Genomic DNA, 22366 nt, shown 5'->3' on the forward strand with positions numbered 1-22366 from the left:
TGAAAAACTGATTTAGTTGATGTAAAATGCATGGAATTACATTTGTCTCCTGTTTCTGCTAAATGATGACGTTATCCCTTGGTTTTCTAGTGGTCGAATTACATTTGACAAAACACTGATCCAAAAGAAGGAAATGTAATCATTCATATTTAAATAAACACTACACCATATTTATTATGGGAAATGTTGGGGAGCAGTGGATAGTGCTTCTGCCTCTGAGCCAGACGCTCCAGGTTCAAGTCCCACCCCACAACTTCATGGCCAAGGAAAGGTGGATTCATGATGCAATTGATAGGTTGAGTAACAATCTGCAAAATCCTTCCAACACATGACAATGATTCACCTGAGGAAGGAGCTGCGCTCCGAAAGCTAGTGATTCGAAACAAACCTGCTGACTTTAACCTGGTGTTGTAAGACTTCTTACTATGACAATGGCAGGTGGTAAGAGTGGAAGAAACTCCTAGTGAACCATGTTCAATGTGGAGAGACGCCCTTCAAGCTATCAGGACTAGTGACTTGTTCCAGGAAAAAGACAGGGGCTGGGAACTGAGGAAAGTCTGCCTTGTGCACTGTAGGTGTGCGAAGATAAACAACAACACATTTGTTGCATGGAATTAAGCTCTGAGCCTTATCTTATGTCATCATTCAATGGACTAATGTGACTGTCCATTTAAAAGTTCTCGGCAAATGTCACCACTGTCTCCTGAGTCTGAAGTATGTCGCTTTAAGCCGCACCAGGAGATGGGAAAAAATTGGTTTCTGTCAGTCCAGCCCAGTATTGGGGCAGGGCTCCGCTAAACTAAGGTTCCATTTGATCTCGAAAGTGGGCATATTAGATCGCATGACAATATTGAAAGAGCTTCTGCCATTGTTCTGACCAATATTTATCCTTCAGCCGAAACGAGCCAAACAAATGGTGTATTTAATTCTTTGTTAGTTTGCCATGTGCAGATTGGCTGCTGTGCGCGTTACAACAGCGACTGCGTTTCAGGTGATGCTCCATTGTCTGTGATAAGATCATGAAACGGTATATAAATGCAAAGTTTCTGTTTTAGTGCTGCGTTCTTTCTTCGCTTGCACTATAGAAACTGGGAGGTGCTGAGAAAACATTGTTCCAAACATGATGTTAAACTATACTGCGGGAGCTTAAATTCTAGGGGGGGGGGGGTTGAAAATTAACCAAAAGTGCTGGAAACACACAACCTTTCAGTCAGCATCTGTGAAGAGGGCGGATATAGTCGCACTTTGGGTACAACCAACATTGCTCACAATTGCAAGAGGCAGGACATTTGATGCAGTAAAATAAAAGAGAGAAAATTCACGCAGAGAGGGGGGGGGAGGGGGGGAGGGGGGAGATAAAAAAACAGCAAGGATTTCGTAGAAATGAACGGGGCAGCGACTCATCTCAGTCAAAGTACTAACTGGGCAAGAATAATACGGCATTGCAGACATGAAGGGTGTGCAAAACAGGGTGAGGAAGCGGGGAGGGAGATGTGAATGTGAGGGAGCTGCAAAATCCGGGTGCAGAATGGCACCGGGAGGCAGGTAGATCCCGCGCTTCGTTGCTTTTTGACGGCTTGTGCACAAGCGGCTGGATTTCGATATTTTCCCCGAGATTGTCCTCCGGACCAGTCTTTCCTTGAGAAGGGAGGAAGGGGAGGTGTGATGCTCCTCCTTTTAAAGTGTCAGGGGTGGGAGTGAGCCGGGGTTTGGGGGGGGGGGGGGGGTGGGGAGGGAGAGGGGATGCGGGAGTCCCGCCCGGAGGCGGTGTGGATTGGTGAGTGAGGCGGCCGGTGGGAGGTGCCGGTGGGTGGGGACGGGGGGGCCGGCGGCGGCTGCTGACTGGCTGCGGCGGGCGTCGCTCAGGCGGTGCGGTGCTATCAAGTTGCGGCGGAGCCGGAGACAGAGGCTGCAAAGCCGGGGCTGAGTGAGTTCGTGCAGCTTCCAACTCAGGAGAGATAGACAGAGAGAGGGAGGGAGGGAGGAGGAGAGAGAGGAGAAGCTAAGCGACCTCTCCTGCCAACTTCAGCACCCAGAGCATGTTTCCGCAAGACACAGCTCCGTCCGACGGACTTTGACTTCTACTAGCTTTCAAAATCCTAGCGTTTTCCCCAAAGAGAAGGTGAAAAGGGGGAATGGGGAATGGGGGGGGGGGGGGGGGGGGGTAAATGTAAAAAAAATGTTGCTTTTAAAAAATGTTTTCCTTTGCAAAAAAGTGTGCAGACCCTTTATTACCCAGTGCATTGCTTTGCAATCATTGCGAAAGGATCTCTGTTGCATCGGCGGCTGAATCCGCTGTTAAAAGTGTTTGAAATATTCCTGTCATTTTCCCTCCCCTGCTGCATGCAGTTTTGTTCCCCCCCCCCCTTCCTCCTCTTCTCCCGAATGTAATTATTGCAATTGTAATTATTGCACATTTCATTTTCAAGTTTTTAATTAAGTTATTTCTTTTTATCTCTCTCCCCACGCACACGCACCCCGTTTTCCTGTTTGCAGAAGTTGCCGGTTTGATTTGTTCTCTTCCCCCGCGGCCGCCGCCGTCCGGTGCAGCGGTGCTGTTTTACCAGCTTGTTGGAGAGATGGAGAGGAGAGGGATGGACGGGCTGAGGCGAGCCGCCGCCGCCGCTGTCGCCGCCGCCGCCTGGTACCTGGCGCTGCCGCTCCTGGCGCTGCCGGCCCCGGCCCGGGGGCAGGAGCGGGACTACACCCTGCGCGAGGAGCTGCCCGACAACGTGCTGGTGGCCAACCTGGTGCGGGACCTCAACCTGACGGCGGCGGCGGCGGCCGGGCTGCCCCTCACCTTCAAGCTGGTCTCCAAGACCGGGGATGCCCCGCTGCTGCGGGTGGAGGGCGGCAGCGGCGAGCTGTACACCACCCCGCACCGCATCGACCGCGAGAAACTCTGCGCCAACGTCTACGGCGACAGCCGCTGCTTCTACGAGGTGGAGGTGGCCGTGCTGCCCAACGAGGTCTTCCAGCTGGTCAAGGTGCGCTTCCTCATCGAGGATGTCAACGACAACGCGCCGCTCTTCCCCTCGGCCGTCATCAACATCTCCATCCCCGAGAACACCGCCGTCAACTCCCGCTACTCCATCCCCTCCGCCCTGGACCCCGACGTGGGCACCAACGGCATCCAGCACTACGAGCTGCTCAAGGGGCAGAGCGTCTTCGGGCTGGACATCATCGAGACCCCCGAGGGCGACAAATGGCCCCAACTCATTGTCCAGCAGAACCTGGACCGTGAGCAGAAGGACACATACGTGATGAAGATCAAAGTGGAGGATGGGGGGGTGCCCCCCAGGTCCAGCACCGCCATCCTCCAGATCACCGTCACCGACGTCAACGACAACCGGCCCGTCTTCAAGGAGGGCGAGGTGGACGTGCACATCCCCGAGAACGCGCCGGTGGGCACCTCGGTCATCCAGCTGCACGCCACCGATGCCGACTTGGGCTCCAACGCCGTGGTCCGCTTCTCCTTCAGCAACCAGGTGTCTGCGCTGGCAAGGCGCCTCTTCGCCGTCGACGCCGCCACCGGCCTGATCACCGTCAGGCAGCCGCTAGACCGGGAGGAGTTCCCGGTCCACAAGTTGACCATCTTGGCCAGCGATGGCAGCTCGACCCCATCCAGAGCCGTGGTCACCATTAACATCACCGACGTCAATGACAATGTGCCAACCATCGACACCAGGTACATCATTAACCCCGTAAATGGTACCGTCTTGCTGTCCGAAAATGCACCACTTAATACCAAAATCGCGCTGATCACAGTCACAGATGAAGATGCGGATTTAAATGGGAAAGTCACCTGCTTTACTGACCACGATGTGCCATATCGTTTGAAACCTGTATTTGAAAGCCAGTTCTTATTAGAAACTGCAGCCTTGCTGGACTATGAGAGCACTAAAGAATATACTATTAAGATAGTGGCTTCCGATGCAGGCAAACCACCGTTAAATCAATCAGCCACTGTGGTGATTAAACTGAAGGACGAGAATGATAACGCTCCTGTTTTTAATCAGCCTGTAATTGGCCTGTCAATCCCTGAAAATAACACCCCTGGTACACAGTTAACAAAAATCAGTGCCACGGACGCAGATAGTGGGAAAAATGCAGAGATCACTTACCTCCTGGGTCCCAATGCCCCATCCATCTTCAGTGTAGATCGGAGAACTGGCATCCTGTCAGCTATGAGGAGATTAGACCGTGAGAAGCAAGACCGTTATGTCTTTACAGTACTAGCCAGGGATGGAGGAAGGCCTTCTATTCAGAGCAATGCTACTGTGGTTGTGACTGTGTTGGATCAAAATGACAACAGCCCTTCCTTTACACACAGTGAGTACAACTTCTATGTGCCTGAAAACTTACCCATGTATGGTACAGTTGGACTTATCACTGTTACAGATGCAGATGCAGGAGGCAATGCGGCTGTCAGCCTTTCCATCCTGAACGATAAAGGCTACTTTATAATTGACCCCATCAGTGGGGTTATCAAGCCCAATATTACATTTGACAGGGAACAGCAAAGTTCCTACACATTTCAAGTCATGGCTGTGGATGGAGGTAGGCCTCAACGGTCTTCAGTGGCCCGGGTGACTATAAATGTCGTCGATGTAAATGATAACAGTCCAGTGTTTGTGTACCCTCCATCTAATTTTTCGTATGAACTGGTCTCGACTTCCGCTAACCCTGGCTCCGTGGTGGGTAAAGTTTTTGCAATTGACAATGATACAGGGATGAATGCAGAGCTTCGCTACAGTATTGTCAGTGGGAATTCCAGAGGACTGTTTGCCATTGACCCAATGACTGGCAATATAACTTTGCAAGAAAAGGTGGCTACAGCGGACCACGGCTTGTACAGACTAGTGGTGAAGGTCATTGATTTGGGACAACCTGAGTCCTTGCATGCCATGGCACTTGTGCATTTGTTTCTGAACGAAACCATCAATAACTTCACCTATGTCCAAGAGTTGGTACGGAAGAGCATGGAGACTCCTTTGGATAAGAATGTTGGGGACAGTCAGATGACTCCACAGACCAATGATTATATTAAGATTGTCATTGCCATCATAGCTGGGACAATGACCGTCATTCTTGTCATTTTTGTGACTGCTTTAGTGCGCTGTCGCCACACACCAAGACATAAAACTGTGCAGAAGGGGAAACAGAGTGGGGAATGGGTGTCTCCAAATCAGGAAAACCGACAGATTAAGAAAAAGAAACGAAAGAAGAAGAGGTCTCCAAAGAACCTTCTTCTGAATTTTGTTACGATTGAGGAGTCCAAACCAGATGACCCGGCACACGAACACATCAATGGTACCTTGGACCTTCCGGTGGAATTGGAAGATCAGACTATGGGGAAGTACAACTGGGGCACAACGCCTACCACTTTTAAACCCGATAGTCCAGATCTAGGAAAGCACTACAAGTCAGCCTCCCCACAGCCCTCCTTTCAAATCAAGCCAGAGACTCCGGTGCCAGTGAAGAAACACCACGTCATCCAAGAATTACCGCTGGATAACACATTTGTGGTGGGCTGCGACTCCTTGTCCAAGTGTTCTTCGAGCAGTTCTGACCCCTACAGCGTATCAGAATGCAGTTGTCAGGGAGGCTTCAAGACTGCAGGGCCAATCCACACCAGACAGGTAATGCAGAGATTCTAACTGGCCCTCACACAGAGATCTTGTCTTGAAGATTAAAAGCCTTGAATGGTCATGCATGGCTGAGGCATTGAAATGTAAACAGCTTGTGATTCATCAATGTTGGAGAGAGAAATTAGAATGAAGTGGCATTTAGCTGGTGGTGATTGCTGAGTTGTTGTTTCAACAATATGGTCTCTAGGTGGCACTGTAGTACTTCCTGGGTTTACAGAAAGCTACAGCAGTTGTGAAAAGAAGGGCGCTGCGAGTGTACTGTGGAGTAGCAAGCAGAGGAATCCTGAGATGCGTAGTGCAGGTGCAATGTGAGGCTGTACAAAATCGATCTTTTGGTTTCTGTTCAGAGACGTTGGCACCAGCAGTAAGGAAGGGAGGAACAGACTACACATTACACAGCAAAACAGTATCCCATTATACCGAAGAACAAAGACAGTAATATATATATTTTTAAAAACTGGTAATAAAACTGCTGTGACTCAACCATTGCCTTTCTGTTTAAATGAACATGCTTTTGTCAGGACTGTTCTGTAATTTCTAATTTGGAGGTCTCCAGGGAGGAGAGGAAAGAGGTGCTCCTCAATTCTGTCCAGTAGTCAGTGAAATTCTCAAGCTCAAACCTCGGAATGTCACAATCGCAACAGCATGGTTATTCCAAGTTTTGATACACCTAATGTGACTCCTCTATCGCCGTGCATGCTGGAGCCTGGCTGCGTAAATTAAATGTCTATTCTTAAAGTGTTGAACACACACATTGAATTACATAGGCAGCTGGCATGCAACGCATCGTCTGTATCCTAAAACATTGCTATTGCGTTTACAGAGCCAGCTCCCCCCAGGTTTTATTTTATGGATTTTATGCATAATTGAAAAATAGGTTCTCATGCCTCCCCTTAATACTTTTAACACAACAACGTGTTTCTGAAAAATAGAAGACTGAGGGTAAATACAAATCTTATAGAAAAATGGGGAAGGGGTGAGAAAGATTAAAAATGAAGAGAAAATGGACACGCACCATAAAGTCTTAAGAGGTACCGAGGGGAAAGAATGATGGTGATACAGGTGCTTTCAAAAGCATGTTGATTGACAGATGTGTTTTGGGAGGATGTACTTACATGGACCTTAATGGCAACAAAAGTCTTCAAAATTATATGCAAATGTTTCAAATGAAACGGGTGGCAGAACAGTGTGTACTATTGAACATTGTAATTTCTGTTTAATGTAGCTCTCTGAATCTCCATTATTCTTTACTGTGCTGTGCTCCTTTGAGACCTGTTTAACTATGGTAGGCAAACGGAACCATAGCTGGAGCCAAACGGCTACCGGCTTTGCGCCTCAATTAATTATTCAACTGCTTGGGAGACAATTGCATGTACTGTTTGTCTCAAGTATTTTCCCTGTGAGTAGCTTTTTGTTTTTGTCTAGCATTCCGTTCAGTAATCTGTGTTATCAATCACACAAAAAAAATACAGACAGATACCAACAAGATAGTGTTAGCTCTCTGAGCAACTTAGCTCAGATACACAGAAGAGTTTAGCTCCAGGAATTGTATTTCCCTAATTCGGAGCCCATTCGTTTATCAATATGCTCGTTTCCTAGTGTTAAACATTTCACTTGGTTGTGTGGCTCTGTTCAATCCGTGCAATTTTTTTTTTTAACAGCCTCCCCTCCTCATTCTGAATTGTTTTGGCAAAGTTGTTGCGATTTCAAACCCTCTATTTAATAAACCACTAGGAGTCAGTAGTTCTACCTTCTTGAAAGATTAGACAGTGGTTTTCCTGAGGATTGGCTGAACAGTAAACAAGGCTGTAACCTGATTTCACGGAACGTGCAGTTGAACTGGTGCAGACAGTCAGTCAACTCCTCAGCTGTGTGCATCTGACATTATGCCCACTAAAAAGTACACATGGCTGTCCAGGAAATGCCTTTTTTGTAGTGTAGCTGAAGCTTTGCACAGTTACAGAGAAAATATTCTGTTGATAATGTTTTTGTGAGTTAGGGGGAGGGGATGTGCTGTCGGAGGAGCTTCCCAGATATTTTATTCTGGCTTTCCTTAAAATCAATGCCCTGTCTTTGTATTTGTGGTAGAGAGCACTAAAGATACGTGTGCACTTTAATATTAAGAATGCCATACATATATTTAATCAAGTCTATGAAAATGTTGTAATTTTACCTTTTCCAAAAATATGTTTGTTTGACTTCTTTGAACGCATTTATTGAACTATACCTCCTACTTAACACAGTGAGGAAAAAGCTAGCCTGTTATTAAAGATAAAAGGTGTGATTTAATAATGATAAACCTGTGGCCCTTCTCACCTTTGGTATCTATGATTGTGTCATTGTTGATGGTGCTCTTTAAGGTCCATTTGCGGCTGGTGGCGAGTGAAATTTAATTGTTACTATATTTACAGTTCATGCTGGACATCCATTGCATTTCAAGTAAACTGCTTTTCTTTCGATTCATCACCACAGCTTGAAAAGTGATAGGTCAGAGCAGCAGCACAGACTTGTTATATGATTCTTACTTAATAATTCCACAGTTAAGCCCTGTATGCCATTTGTAGCTTCCATGGATTACTTCTTTCTGTGGTATTCCATATTGATCTATAGTACTACAGATGCTTTATCTGTAACAGTAAATCAAATGAGCATAACACATGCAATAAATCAAATGGGCGTATAGATTCCACAAGAAATGTTCTTTCACAGCTGGCAAACTTATTTGCCCAGGCCATTTTACATTTGCTTTTGTTCCCGGAAATGTTATTTTTTTACAATATTATACAATAAGTGCAACATGTCTTTCAAGTATCAATGTTGAACTAGTGCCAGTCGAACGGGATGACTGATTCCTATTTTGGTGCACCTCAAATCGCCATTCAAATGGCCCAAAGAGGGAACCAATCCTATTATTAAACCTAAATACACGAGGCAGTGCTTGTTCGTTTTGAAAGAAGCTGTTCAGTATGGGCTAATGTTCTTTCTTGATATTGCAACATGTTGTCATGCCAATTAATTGACTGTAGTGGAACTTCATTGTTACAAACTCACTTGCTTTCAAAGAAAAACCCTGCCCTAATTCAATCAGTTCCCCCAAATGCTCTTGAAATACTCAGAAGGTCCAAGTTTTAATCTCCAGCCCCCCACCACTGAGTTGCAGTCTCTGGACTCAGTGTGTATGTGTTCTGGAGAAGAGGTTACACGAAGGGTGCTGCTGCGAATTATCTTATTGCCTCTGGATTGAGAACAGGAATAATTGGCTTGGTTTGATTGGTATTTAGTGAAACCAAGGAGAAAGTGTACACCGGTGCACTTTAGTTGAGGGCAGTTTGACCCGACTCTGATAAACTCTTACCGTTGAATATCTCCTCGCCACACATGAGGAGTGACCATTTTAGCAAAGGGCTCAAGGGTGACAGTTGTGTGTTGAACACTGAGCGTTATGCAGCCTTCACAGTAGATAGCACAATACTTTTTTAAAATTTACATTTTTTAAAAATGTGGTCAGCATAGACAACGGCCACAAATGAGGCATACTTAGCTGGTCTCTGAGTTTGTGACAATGAGGTTTGACTGCACACTGTCAATGTTATGTGAAATGTGCAACATTTAATTTGCGTGCTTGTGTATGTTAATTTTATTATTCTTGTGATTTCAATGAAGCAATTTGCAGTTGTATCTATTAAAAGCAATAGTTAAATTGAAGAATTTAATTTGATAAGAATAAGTGCAATGTAGTGTAAAACAGTTCCATTTCAATTTTAGTGGTGGACGTACCATTTATTTCATTTAAATTAAAACTCATTTTGGTATTTATACATTTTCTGTATTTTTGGTATGGCCTGTATATTCATTTTGTATATTTTGGACGCATTTAATGTCTTTTGTGCAAAACCCATTTCTTCATTAAACTTTTTTCGCATTATACTAACACATGAGCAGAATCTTTGATGTTCCGAATCTAAGGTCATCGATGGGGAGTGTTGTGTTTTAGTTCTTTAAATCAGTCCATTTTCTACTCTTCTTCATGGTAGTTTTCTCTCCTCTTCTCTGGAAAATAATATTGTTGGGAATAGGATTTATTGAGCATCAGTTAACGTTTGAAACTTTACTCAACTGACCACTTTTTTTGTACGAACCTTGACAGCGAGAATCCAGACAGATATTCAACTGGAATGCATCATATCAGTGCCCCATTGTGTCTTCACCTGATACCCATCCAAATGCACTCTCACAAATAATTGTTTCATGTCACTGAGGAGCATGTGGAACCCATCCAAATGCACTCCCACAAATAATTGTTTCAAGTCACTGAGGAGCATGTGGAATCGCAATGATTTTTATCCTGCATTACCCAAGCAAACAAAGCTAATTGTAGTACGAACCGAGGGTAGTTAACTCAGCAGAGGATTTATTTAGCCACTGTATAAACTCACTGATCCATTATTAGAACTGTTTTTAAATGGATGCGTAGGAAGAATCCAGGATGTCACAGAAATTGCAGAAGAGGGGAAAAATACTCAAATTGCACTGTCTTATAATTTTACCCATTATTTGTCCACGGGATGAACTAATTCATGCTGGTTGTTTCATACATTTCCTGAATTACCATTCAACAGCCTTGATTACTTTGGCTATGAAGCCTGTGTAGATGGAGGAATCCTAGATAAGAGGAAATCTATATGTAGGGGCAGGGTGGCCGATATCAATAATTCTAAACAACAGCACACATACACTTTCTAGCATATGGGTCACTGGATATTGGTTAGGAACACTGGCCTATTTTGTCCCTGTCCTTAGCTCACGGAAATGTACGCCAGTTACACAACCAGCGATGTCAGCACAGAACAACTGAACTAGGAATTCATCTTGGCTGAATTGTATTCTGGGAGGCCATTTATCAAGGGAATTTCTTCCCATTTTCTAATTTAGTGCAGCAAAATGATCCAGGGCATGTCAGACAAATGTTTTCAACATAAGCCACATTAGCACGGCACAGTGGCACAGTGGTTAGCGCTGCTGCCTCACAGCGCAGGACCCGGGTTCGATTTCGAGCCCTGGGTGACTGTGTGCAGTTTGTACATTCTTCCTGTGTCTGGGTGGGTTTCCTCCACATGCTCTGTTTTCCTCCCACAGTCCAAAGATGTGCAGGTTAGGTGGATTGGCCATGCTAAATTGCCCCTTAATGTCTAAAGATGTGAAGGTTAGGCGGGTTGGTCATGATGAATGTGTGGGGTTGCGGGGATAGGGTGGTGGAGTGAGCCGAAGTAGAGTGCTCTTTCAAAGGGTTGGTACAGACTTGATGGACCAAATGGCCTCCTCTGCACTGTAGAGATTCAATGAGATAAGGACAAATAAGACAGATTTTAGGCATTGTCTTAAAAAAGGAAGTGGAGGGACAATGTCGGGAGGGAATTCAGAGGTAAGAGCTTTGGCATCTGAAGGCACAGTTGTCACTGGTGAATTGATTGCAATTGGAAATGTTCAAGAAGCCAGGAGCTCAGATATCTTGGAGGGTTGTAGGCTGGAGGAGATTATAGAATTATGGGGATGGAAGGCCATGAAACGATTTGAAACAAAATGATTATTTAAAATTGAGGTGTTGCTGAACTGTCAGGCAGTGTTGCAACGGGCCCAGGGGTTATGGGTGAATTGGGCTTGGGGTAAATAAAGATACGAGCAGCAGAGTTTCAGGTGATCTCTGGTTTAGTGGGTCGAATATGGAAGGTTGTCCAGGGGTATGAATGATTAGTCAAATCCAGGAGGTGAAGGCATGGATTGCACATGACATGCTCAGCAGCAGTTGAGCATGAGACAGGGTGGAGTTGGATGATGTTATAGAGGTGGAAATAGGCAGTCTTAGTAATGGTCAGAAGCCCATCTCAACTTTTGAGGTATTTTCCTACCAAATCAATGCTGCTGACAACAGAAGTGCAGATTTCCTTCAGCTCTGTAAGCCCAAATTGGAACGAACAGCACAATTTATTTAAGCTGAGGAACTGGTCCAAAAGAGTTGCTCTGTGTGAGTTACTCTGGGAGACCAGTGCAACTGGAGAGACTGGCAACCCAGTCTAAATGTAAAAGTATGTTCCTCTAAAAAGTGCTGGTATAGAGTGGCTTTTCATTGGTGAAGCAACTCAACATATTAGATTATGCAAAATAAGTGGGTTTCCACCATCACGTGAACATTTTCTCTCTATTATGGAGAAAACCAGATCTAAGTAGATCTAATGGTAACCTTCAATATTATGAGAGGAAGACATTTCAATCCATTGTCGGTTTGTTAGCGTTCGGCAACAGAATCTACTTTTTGCAGTGATAATGGTCCTTACAGATAATTCCAATCAAGAACAATTGGAGAAAACTATCAGACATTACTTTCTCCTGCTGACTGAATTTGGGCAGAACGTTTTCAAGGTGAACTAATGGTTTCTGAGGACTGCAGTCACAATTATGCCTATTTGCTTGCCTGTTAGACTTACCTCAAATTAAATGTAAGAAATAACCTGTAAATATCTAGACTTTTTGTAAATACCTAGCCTTTCAAAAAGTACATTTTTCTTCCCAAATTCAGTTGTGATATACTGCATTCAAGAGTGGTGACAATTTATTTTGAGGCACCAAGTTACCTCTATTCGGTTGACCATTCCACCATTAAAAAGAATGTCAGCACTTCAGAAGTTACTTATTGTTCATGAAGGGCTTTGAAACACCCTCAAGAAGCAGTAAGGTGCTATATAAATGCAAGTCTTTTTCAGATAATAACCAGGGGCTAAAGAGGAAATGGGGTGAGACTGATGATTAGTTTTAATTAATTTGAAAAATTACTCGAGATTCCTATACCTAGAATTTCACCACAGCATATTAATGTGACATCTGATCCAGATTGTTGGCCTTTTTGCAGATTAATTGTAATGCCTTTGATTATGTTTGTAAATTTTGAAAGCCCTTTTTAATTTGTTTCCATGCTTGTGGTGGAGGTCTCTCAGTGCAGCGTTCAGGGAGAAGGCCCACACAAGTAGTCACCATCCATGGAGTGCAAGGAGTAACTAATAACCCAAAAACCAAATACCGGTAATAAATTGCAGTGCCAAATTGGAGGCAGCTAGTCAGTTCCACCTAAAGCACAAAGATTAGTTCTCTTGTGCCTGTTCCTGAATACCGACATTTCAGTTTTCTTTACAATTACTGCAGCAGGTAATTATTTAAAAACATTTGAGTGCAACGGATGGCAAAAAAAGTGATCAAATTTGAGAATGAAAGAAGATTAATGCATCTTTGTCGTGTCCCCCGCCCCGCTACATGTAGAGCAATTTTCATGACCTTGGGGCAACTCAAAATGCCTCACAGCTTGTGAAGTACTTTTGAAATATAGTTACTATTGCAATATGGGAAGCATGGTTAGTTTGCACAAAGCAAGCTCCAATAGTAATAAAGTAAATGGCCAGGGCAGCACGGTTTGCAGTGGTTAGCACTGGGACTCCGGCGCTGAGGACCCGGGTTCGAATCCCGGCCCTGGATCACTGTCCGTGTGGAGTTTGAACATTCTCCCCATATCTGCATGGGTTTCAGCCCCACAACCCAAAGATGTGCTGGTTAGATGGATTGGCCATGCTAAATTGTCCCTTGATTGGAAAAAAAATAATTGGGTAGTCTAAATTTATTTTAAAAATAAATAAATAAACTAAATGGCTGCAGAATCTGTGTTCGTTGTGTTAGTTGAGGTAAAGAGGTTCGCCAGGACACTCGGAAAAATATCCCTATCCTTCTTTGAAGAGTGACATGCCATTATTTTGCCAAATTGGGCCTTGTTTAATGTCTAATTTAAAAATTGCATCCCCCTCCCCCGCACTCCCAGAAGGAAAAGACACAGTAAAAGCGGGAAAATAAGACCGGCCCAAACTGTTCTTGCATACCATAAAACGGAACACCAGTAAGAACTGGGAAATAAGGATAGTAATCCAAACTGTTATTCCTTCTGGGACAGTGCAGCACTCCGTCAGTATAACATAGACTGAAATAATGAGCAGCATAGGATACTCTGCTGATACGTATGCACGAATGACATTTTGCTCTCAGTACCACCAGAAACAACCCCAAGTATTCTTGCCAAATTCACTAAAACTGGCTGCCAGCAATGTTTGTCAAAAAGATGGTCCACCCAACTGTCAGCCTCAGTGAAGTTAACAAGTTTAGTCTGGAGTTCCAAGTGTAGCACAATACTCTGCATTAAGAACCCAAACTCAGCATAATATAAAAGCTAAAAGAGGGCGGTTGAAAAGAATTGCTTATCGCAGAAAAGGTACTCCAATATAAGTAGCCACTCAATTAAAATTAGTACTGTCAAATTCACCATGTGGGTTGAGTTATACCCATCCAATAATGGATATTCAACGTGTAGTTCCATAAATATAGGAAACCCTAGAACCACACTTCTTGTTTTGTTTTTGCCAATTTCCTTTCCTCTCCTGACTCATGTTAGTGTTATGGTTCCTTGGATACGAGACATCCCTAGCATTACATCCAATTTGCCTAAACAGTGTAGGCAGAGTATTAACTATGGGATGCAGGACCGATTAACTAAACCCTAATTTAAATCATATTTATCAGTAAATTCACGGGTAGGGATTAGGAACAGGAATCCTGGTAGAATTACCCCTTTCAAGCCTGGCAGCTAATTGCAGCTGCAACTGCCAACTCAGCTGAGATCTGCAAACTCTACTCAGGCCCAAAATCCTAGATCCTTCTGGAGTGAAGCATTTCTCCAGGTGCCACTAAAGCAGCTCTTGCACCATCACATAGTATGGCTTAGTCACACATCGTGCATATCAACCTGGCAACTGAGGCGACATACAGGGCTGGATTCTCCACGGTCAGGATTCGCCATTTTGCCGGCAGTCCGGGGGTATCCTGACAAAGTGGGGCTGCCCCACAAGGGGAAACCCCATTGACCAGCTGGCGAAACGGAGAATCCCAACCACGCTGTGGTGCGGTTGGACGGAGAAACCCGCCCACAGTTTCTGACCAGCAGTTGATGGATTTGAAGTCTCTTACATGATCTGAGGTTGGGCAGTTAATGGTAACTTGCTACAAGCAAACCTCCATTAAAGATCTTGGAATTTTACAATGCCATTCTGAGACATGCCAGCGAGTGTCATTTGTCTTTCATATAACCTTAAAAGTTAGTTATCGCGGATGAAGACATCTCACAATTGTGTGACGTTTCTCTGTTGATCATTGAACACAAATGGTCAGTTATGTTAAGTTGGGTTAATACTCCCATTAAAATAGAAGGGCAACGGGATGACTAATGAATGAATTGAATGTTTGCTTACTAATGTTACCAGCAATGATTTGTAGACCAATATGACTTTGGGACGTGCATGCAATTTAGGCTAATGCTTGAGACGGAAAAACTGACAAGCTGGATACATTTTTTGCTGGGGGCAATGTGTAAAACTAGGCTTGTTAATTCCCTTTATATGAATCTGGCATTGGAATGAACTGCAGCACAAATCTGGCAGCCTAAAGCCTGGAAATTGCAGGTGCCAATCTCAAACCAGCATGAAAATATGCTGCTCCAGGGTTAGTATTCATGCCAGTATGGATTTAGACACACTGCATGATAGCCCCTGAGTTCATTGCCAAGCTATTTTTTTTTCCTCAAAGATATCACCACATGCAACATGCAATGACGTTTGTCTCTTTAGAGTTGACCATATGTGCTGCAGTGCTTCCTAATGTGCAGTACAATGTAAAACAGGCAATTAGACATCAGTGTCAGGTTCACAATGAAGCTTGAATTCTGGCCTTTGAACCACTATGAAGCGGTTGTGCTTAAACCTGTACATTTTGTGTACAGGTCATGGCATCAGTAATGTTCCTTGAATGTCCTTCAAAATCAAATGATTAGTCTGGGTTTACGTTCACCTGCACCTTTTAGAATGTTTGTAGTAAGTAGCAATAACCATTAGCTGTTTGCTAAGTAATGTGATTCTTCCTATCAATTCACTTGAGACAGTAAATTCCAACCAGAACGTTTCTAGGAGCAGGTGGCTCTCTGCCATCTCTTCTGTGTACCGGACTCTGGAGAAGCATGAAAGCTAGACCTTTGGAATCGATGCTACCCTAATAGTTACTTATTAATTATTAAACAAAAAATTCTGAATGGGACAAATAGTTGAGATTGGAGCTTTGATCAAAACAGAGCCCTGGTCTGGTCTCAATTATACTGGTCAGAACATGAGTGCCACAGACATTGGGTGAAACCTTTCTGGCCCTGCAGAGTTGGATATGAGGAATGCAAAATAGAAAGGTGTAACCAAAGAAAGAGCAAGCCACATAAATAGACAGATATCGCACAGTGACCCAAATTTCCAGGCAGACAGAAAGTCTCTGTGACCGCATCAAAATTGCACCAGAACCCTGAATCTGGAAGTCTTACCCCCATTTCTGACAGATCCTATTTTCATCAGAGGCGTTCGGGGTGAGGTGGTGGGTGGGAAGGATGGGGGGAGGGCGGGCAGTGAGGGGAAGGGGCAGGATGTGATTTCACACACAGACAACCCAAACTCCGCAGGGCCATTTGAACTTAGTGCCAAGTTCAAAGAGACTCCATTTCTCAATTTCTGCTGGAGTGAGGTATGTTTCTCAGTGTGTAGCTTAAGATTGTTAAGAGTAAGCATGAATGTGTGAAAAAGGTGGGTATGTTCTGCGGAACTGTCAAGCAGTCAAGTTATTTACATTCCCTATTCTATAAATTTTGAAAAGAAAAGCCTGCTTGTGACTGAGTTTTTTTTTAAAGTGCTTGCTGTTTTGATGGTTGTTGAAATAAGCCTGCAGGCTATGAAAGGTACTGAATGGGATTTTAATTGATGCCTTTTTTTAAAATGTAGTGAAGTCTGGAATAGATACTCAGAACGTTATTTTATTTCTTCTCAGCATGGCTCCTGAGGTCTTCCCATGGTGGACACTGAATAAGTTATGTCAACTATGAAGGGTACAAGGACAAATAGTGGACAATGGAAGGCATTAATGGCATGAGCTGGCACTAGGTTGATATAGGGGCTAGAACAGACCATGGGGTGGGTAGCAGGACATAGGTTGCAATGGGGAGTGGAGGGGCAATGGGGTGGGGCATAAAGAGACATGGATGGAGCATGGGGAGTAAGTAGGGGTGCCTGCTTCATTACAAGAGATGCGATGTCCCAGAGTATGGAGGTGGGCCTTTTAAACTGCCGCTCTGGCACCCTGCAGCCCCGTGGCTCTCTTTGCTCTGTTTCCAGTGGTGATGGACCTGTCTCCAGTACGCACTGGCCCCCAGAACAAACATCCGGCAGTTCGGTGCTGTTCCCGAGGTGGGTTCATTGAGTCGGGAATGAAAATTCAGCCTTCTGTGTCTGTGTGTGAATTTCTGGCATCCCTGCACCATATTTCTTGGTGGCGGGAAACGGCCCACAGTTTGCCAGCAGCAGGATGTTTTGGCCCATCAATGTCAATGTAATTTCCCACTGAATCTACCCCACGCCACCAGAAAACGGACGGCGGAGATGCACCCTCAGTGGAGCCGGACGATTTAACTGGCGTCAATAGCCGGAAGATCTCGCCCGAGATATAAAGGTGGTGAACAGTCGAGACTTACAAATCGAAAATCCGTGGTCCCAGTGCTGAACTATTTGGTCTCAGTCAACATGGCAACAACAATTGGCCTCCGTGTTCCTGAGCTAGAGAGAGGGAAATTGACTAGAATTGTCACTCCTACTGTTCCCCAGTGTTGTCCTTTGAAAGTATCTCACAGAATCACAGCCTCACAGAGTGCAGAAGAGGCCCTTCGGCCAATTGAGTCTACATCGACACGTGGAATTTACCATTTACCAACATATAGCCTATAGCCTTAAATGTTACGTGCCAAGAGCTCATCCAGGTCGTTGTAAAGGATGTGAGGCAGCCTGCCTCTATTGTCCTCCCAAACAGTGCATTCCAGACTGTCACCACCCCCTGGGTAAAAACGTTTTTCGTCAAATCCCTCCTAGATCTTCTTCTATGAAATAAACGTCCTGCCCTCACCTTAAGCTTGTGTCCCATCATGACTGACCCTTCAACTGAGGAGAAAAGCTGCTTCATGTCCACCCTGCCCATATCCCTCATAATCTTGTAAACATTGATCAGGTATCCCTCTGTCTTCTCTGCTCCAGCGAAAACAACCCATGCCTATCCAACCAGCCCCCATAACTGAAATGTTCCATCCGAGGAAACATCCTAGTGAATCTCCTCTGCAGCCCCTCCAGTGCAATCACATCCTTCTTATAATGTGATGACCAGAACTGCACATAGTACTCCAGCTGTGGGCTCTCCAAAATTCTATACAACTCCAACATGACCTCCCTGCTTTGGTAATCTATGCCTCAATTAATAATAAGGGCACCACTCTATTAACCTGCCCTTCCGCATTCAGAGATCTATGGATAAACACAATAAGGTCCCTTTTTTCCTCACAACTTTCGAAGGTCACGCCGTGCATTGAATGCTTGTCAAATTTCTCCTTTAAAAGTGTATTACCTCACACTTTTCACGGCTAAATTCCATCTTAACTGACCATTTGATCATCCCATCTATATCTTCCTGAAACCCAAGACACCTAACCACCCGGCCAATCTTTGTGACATCTGCAAACATACTAATCCTACCCGCACATAATCATCTGTGTTGTTTATATAAACAACAAAGAATAGGGGACCCAGCACAGATCCCTGTGGTACACCACTGGACACTGGCTTCCAGTCACTAAAGCAGTCTTCTGTAATCACCCTCTGTCTCCTGCAACTGAGCCAATTTTGAATCCGCCTTATCAAATTATCCTGTGTTCCATGTGCATTTGCCTTCTTTATAAGACTCCTATGTGAGAATTTGTCAAAGGCTTTTCTGAAAACCATATAAACTACATCCACTGCACTACCCTCGTCTACACACCATCGTCACCGCCTCAAAAAATTCAATCAAATTTGTTCGGTATGACCTTCCTCTGACAATGACATGCTGACTATTCCTGATCAAGACCTGCCTCTACAAGTGGAGATAGATTCTCTCCTTCAAAATTTTCTCCAATAGTTTCACTGATGTGAAACTCACTGGTCTGTGGTTCTCTGACTTATCTCCACAACCATTCTTAAATAGTGGAACCACATTAGCGGTTCTCCAGTCCTCTGGCACCTCCTCCGCGGCCAGAAAGGAATTAAAAGTTTGGCTCAGAGCCCCTGTAATCTACTCCCTCGCTGACAGAAGCCTGCGACATAATTAATCTGGACCTGGAGATTTACCCACTTTTAAGCCTGCCAACACCTCCGATACCTTGTTAGTCCTGATGTCAATTTGCTCAAAAGCCCCACAGTCTCTCTTCCCGAGTTCCATACATACATCCTCATTCTCTTGGGTGAAGTCATATGTGAAGTTTTTGTTCAACACCCTACAATATCCTCTAGCTCCACACACAAATCCTCCTTGGACCCAAATGGTCCCTACTCTTTCCCTGGTTATCCTTTTTCCGTTGATAAGCGTATAAAATATATTTGGATTTTCCCTACTTTTGTCAGCCAGAGCTTTCTCATATTCCTTCTTTGCTCTCCTAATTGCTTTCTTAAGCTCCATCCTGCACTTTCTGTACTCCATTAATCCCTTTGCTGATTTGCTCCCCTTGTACCTGCTGAAAGCCTCTCATTCCTTCTCATCATATCTCACAGAAGAATCAGAGAATCCCTACAGTGCAGAAGGAGGCCATTTGGACCCTCGGGTCTGCACAGGCCCTCTGAAAGAACACCCTACCTAGCCTCATTCCGCTGTTCTGGAGCCAAAACCCCGTTACCTAACCTACACATTTTTGGACACTAAGGGACAATTTTATCATGGCCACTCCGCCTAACCTGCACAGCTTTGGACTCTGGGAGGAAACCAAAGCACCAGGAGGATACCCATGCAGACATGGGAAGAGCGTGCAAACTCCACACAGTCACCCAAGGTCGGAATCGTACTGGGATAAAGTCTCTCTCAGAAGAGCCGTTCCTCTTGGGGCAGCACGGTAGCATTGTGGATAGCACAATCGCTTCACAGCTCCAGGGACCCAGGTTCGATTCCGGCTTGGGCCACTGTCTATGCGGAGTCTGCACATCCTCCCCGTGTGTGCGTGGGTTTCCTCCGGGTGCTCCGGTTTCCTCCCACAGTCCAAAAGATGTGCAGGTTTGGTGGATTGGCCATGACAAATTGCCCTTAGTGTTCAAAATTGTCCTTAGTGTTGGGTGGGGTTACTGGGTTATGGGGGTAGGGTGGAGGTGTTGACCTTGGGTAGGATGCTCTTTCCAGGAGCCGGTGCAGTCTCGATGGGCCTAATGGCCTCCTTCTGCACTGTAAATTCTATGATTCATAAATTCTATGATTCTATGATTCTGACTATTTTCTTGACTGAATATACTGGTACCTCTGAAGTTGTAACCAGCGAAAGGAATTACTCTTTCATGATGATGGGATGCAGGTTTGTGGATGCTGAAAGACCATAAGATACAGGAGCAGAAGTAGGCTATTTGGCCCATCGAGTCTGCTATGCCATTCAATGAGATCCTGAATGAGATAGAATGAACAGTGCAGAAGGAGGCCATTCAGCCCATCGAGTCTGCACCGGCCCTTGGAAAGAGCACCCTACTTGAGTCCCACGCCTCCACCCTATCCCCTTTATCCCCGTAACCCAGCCTCACATTTTTGGACACCAAGGGCAATTTAGAATGGCCAGTCCACCTAACCTGCACCGTGCTAACCACTATGCTACCTTGCTGCCCTGACATGATAATCCTCAACTCCCCTTTCCCACCTTATCGAGATAACTCCTGATTCCCTCATTGATTAAGTCCCTCTTAACATTACGAGTAACCACTCTTCATAGAGATGGCAAGGCCATTCAGCTATGGAGACAGATCTACCAAACCTGATTCTGCACTCCCAAATATTAAATGTGCCTTTTCTGTGAGCTATCATTACATAAGAATTGAGGTCCGGGATACTAATCACACTTTTTCTTTTTTGTGGTACGAACTGAGATCATCTGAATTCAACATTTATCAGGATTGAATGGAAAATTTGGAGAATGCATGAATCAAAGTGTTGCTGAGTTTTATTATTCTTCAGGTGCTTCCAACAGAAATTTTCGTGATGTTCAGTTCAGCCGTAATCTGAGTTAAAGACAAAGGAAGAACTTGCATTTATATAGCACCTTTCACAACCTCAGTACATCCCAAAGCACTTTATAACCAATGAAGCACTTTAAAACTACAGGTTCTGTTGTAATGGTAGTATCAATCATGGGCAAGAATAAGCTTGATTAGACATATTTTCATCAAATCGAAAGAATTGCAATACAAAATGCTTATTTAAACTAATTTTGGCTGAAATTCTCCGTTGGTTGCGATTCACTATTCCCACCGACAGCACAGTCCTGCCCCCGTGGGCGGTTTCCCGGTGGCGTATGCAGGTTACAATGGGAAATCCCATTGACAAGCGGTGGGAAGATCGAATGCTGCTGCCATGAAATGGCGTCCCACCGTGAAAACTGGCTGAGGAACCGGAGACTCCTGTCCCTTGTCATGCAATTCAAGGCCAAGGTGATTTGTACCATTGGTTAGAATTCCATAAAAAGCAGAGCTTCATTGTATTATTTCCAGGTATGCTATGGAGCTTTATTTTTTATTGAATGTGTTTATCATCATTAAGGTGAAAAATAGCATTGCTGTGGAATAAACACTTTTACGTGCCCAGTGTCTCAATCAAATAGAACCAGTTTAGATATAAGGGGGTTAAATTTCCCGGGGCTTCTTCCAATCAGCCACCATCATTTTGTCAGAATATCTACGGAAATTCCAGAGATATGCTATTGATGAGCAAGTACACCCCTTGCTGGAATACCCCATTTGTGTTACATCTTATTGAAAACATCTTGTGGTATTCCTCTGCATAAAACAATGCATCAAATTGCAGAATAGTGCCATATTTTTGTCAAAGATCAAGTAAGTTAGTGCTGCACAGTCATCTCAGGTATAACAGCAATTATTCAACAATATTACATTTTATTCAGGACATCGATGGTCACGATGATCAGGGATATGTGGATCATTTGATATGTGGATAAATAGCATTCATTTTTTATGATATTTTGATATAAGATGAATGAAATTAAGTACCTCCACTCTATTCAATTTAATTTTTTATCAGACTTGGCACTTCAGCTTCATCAGATAATTTATTGATTTCACACACTTTAATGCCTTTAAGCTTGCAGTGAAAACTGCAGACTCTAATCCACCACGTGTACATTGACAGATCCCTCTTTAACACCGATGTCCAGTCTGTCTCTTGCTATCCTTTGGCTTCTGTAACCCCTTCAAGAACAGTTTTTCAAAGAAAACGTACTGGTATAAAGAGAGATTACTATCAGCTAGTTTAGAAGGAGATTGTAATGTCTGCCCATGTCTTCGGCGATCACTCACTAATGAGTATGTCCACGTACATAGTGACTGAATTGCCTACTTAGATATAGGGAGACGATACTGTCTACTAGTTTATAGTGAGACTGAACTATCTGTGATGTGCAGAGAGTTTCTGTTTGCCTACTATCTTAGAGACTTAACTGACTCGTGGTATTGAGACAGACTGTACAGCCAGCTAATGTAAAGAGATTT

The 22366-nt window shown here is 44.3% G+C and overlaps 1 protein-coding gene across 6 annotated transcripts in view; it reads left to right on the forward strand.

Moving 5' to 3' along the window:
• Positions 1-1866: 1866 nt before the first annotated feature.
• Positions 1867-22366, forward strand: part of pcdh11 (protocadherin 11) — a 777373-nt gene continuing 756873 nt past the window's right edge. For 4 of the 6 annotated variants that reach the window (XM_038774325.1, XM_038774327.1, XM_038774326.1 and 1 more), the window contains exons 1-2: positions 1868-2122; positions 2497-5642. In XM_038774325.1, coding sequence (XP_038630253.1) covers positions 2580-5642 — 3063 coding nt within the window. In that variant the 5' untranslated portion in view covers positions 1868-2122; positions 2497-2579. Of the gene's footprint in view, positions 2123-2496; positions 5643-22366 lie in introns of all 6 variants that reach the window. The other 2 variants (XM_038774323.1, XM_038774329.1) reach the window with 2 other exon arrangements.

This window comes from Scyliorhinus canicula, chromosome 17 (assembly GCF_902713615.1).
Source record: "Scyliorhinus canicula chromosome 17, sScyCan1.1, whole genome shotgun sequence".
NCBI lineage: Eukaryota > Metazoa > Chordata > Chondrichthyes > Carcharhiniformes > Scyliorhinidae > Scyliorhinus > Scyliorhinus canicula.